The sequence below is a fragment of the Penaeus monodon genome, chromosome 22, assembly GCF_015228065.2.
Source record: "Penaeus monodon isolate SGIC_2016 chromosome 22, NSTDA_Pmon_1, whole genome shotgun sequence".
NCBI lineage: Eukaryota > Metazoa > Arthropoda > Malacostraca > Decapoda > Penaeidae > Penaeus > Penaeus monodon.
The window spans coordinates 7,599,326-7,600,227 of NC_051407.1; the positions used below are offsets into that span (position 1 = coordinate 7,599,326).

Consider the following 902-nt stretch of genomic DNA (forward strand, 5'->3'; position numbering starts at 1 on the left):
CAGATTTTCTAAAGTTGGTTATAGTGGATATAAAGGATATTAAAGATATTGAATCAAAACTTGTCATATATTAAGAAATAAAATACATTTTTATCTTGTCTTTTTAGTTCAGGAGTTAAATGCAAGAGGAAATGCAATTGATTTAGGGAGTGTTATATAATCCAGAAGGAGTGCTTCCTCCTACGCCTCCGCTTACTGCTCCAAATCCACTGCCTGCGCCAACTCCACCCAATCCTCCGCTAACAGTTCCAAATCCACTACCTACGCCAGCTCCACCCAGTCCTCCGCCAACAGTTCCAAATCCACTGCCTGCACCAGCTCCACCCAATCCTCCGCTACCGAATCCACTTCCTCCTACTACTCCACCCACTCCAAACCCTGCGCCTTCACTGCTATCACCTCCAGCGAATCCAATTACTTGTCCACCTGCTTCAGCGGCTGAACCAAGAGCAGTATTGAGATCCACACCAATGGGTAGAGTTGGGTTCTCACCCTCTTCATAATTGACGAAGTAGATTTCAGGATCAGTTGGAGGATGAGCAGGTACTTCGATGACACGCTGAGTCTGGTCGTCCTGTTTGTTGAGTACATAGACGATGTTCTCCTGTCTTGGTGGTGGAATAACGATTGGTTCAGGTCCTTCTCCTTCTTCGGGAAGTCGCACGAACAGAATATTATGATCAACTCTTGGAGGAGGAACGCTTGGTGGAGGACCGATAGGTCCTTTTTGTTCAGGGACATCAAACACAAACACTTTTCTGTTAACGACTGGTGTAACGCAAGACCCATCCACATGTCGAATTTGTCCTTCTCCACATGGTTCCAAGTTTCCAGCACCTACGCCGAAGATGCCAGTCCCCACTCCTTGGCCAAATCCACCAGAAACACCTCCTTGAGCTGCA

General features: G+C 46.7%; 1 protein-coding gene across 2 annotated transcripts in view; it reads right to left on the reverse strand.

Annotated features, from left to right (window-relative positions):
• Positions 1–53: 53 nt before the first annotated feature.
• Positions 54–902, reverse strand: part of LOC119586877 (pupal cuticle protein 36-like) — a 21,939-nt gene continuing 21,090 nt past the window's right edge. The window contains exon 3 of one of the 2 annotated variants that reach the window (XM_037935609.1): positions 54–325. In XM_037935609.1, coding sequence (XP_037791537.1) covers positions 143–325 — 183 coding nt within the window. In that variant the 3' untranslated portion in view covers positions 54–142. The other variant, XM_037935614.1, reaches the window with a different exon arrangement.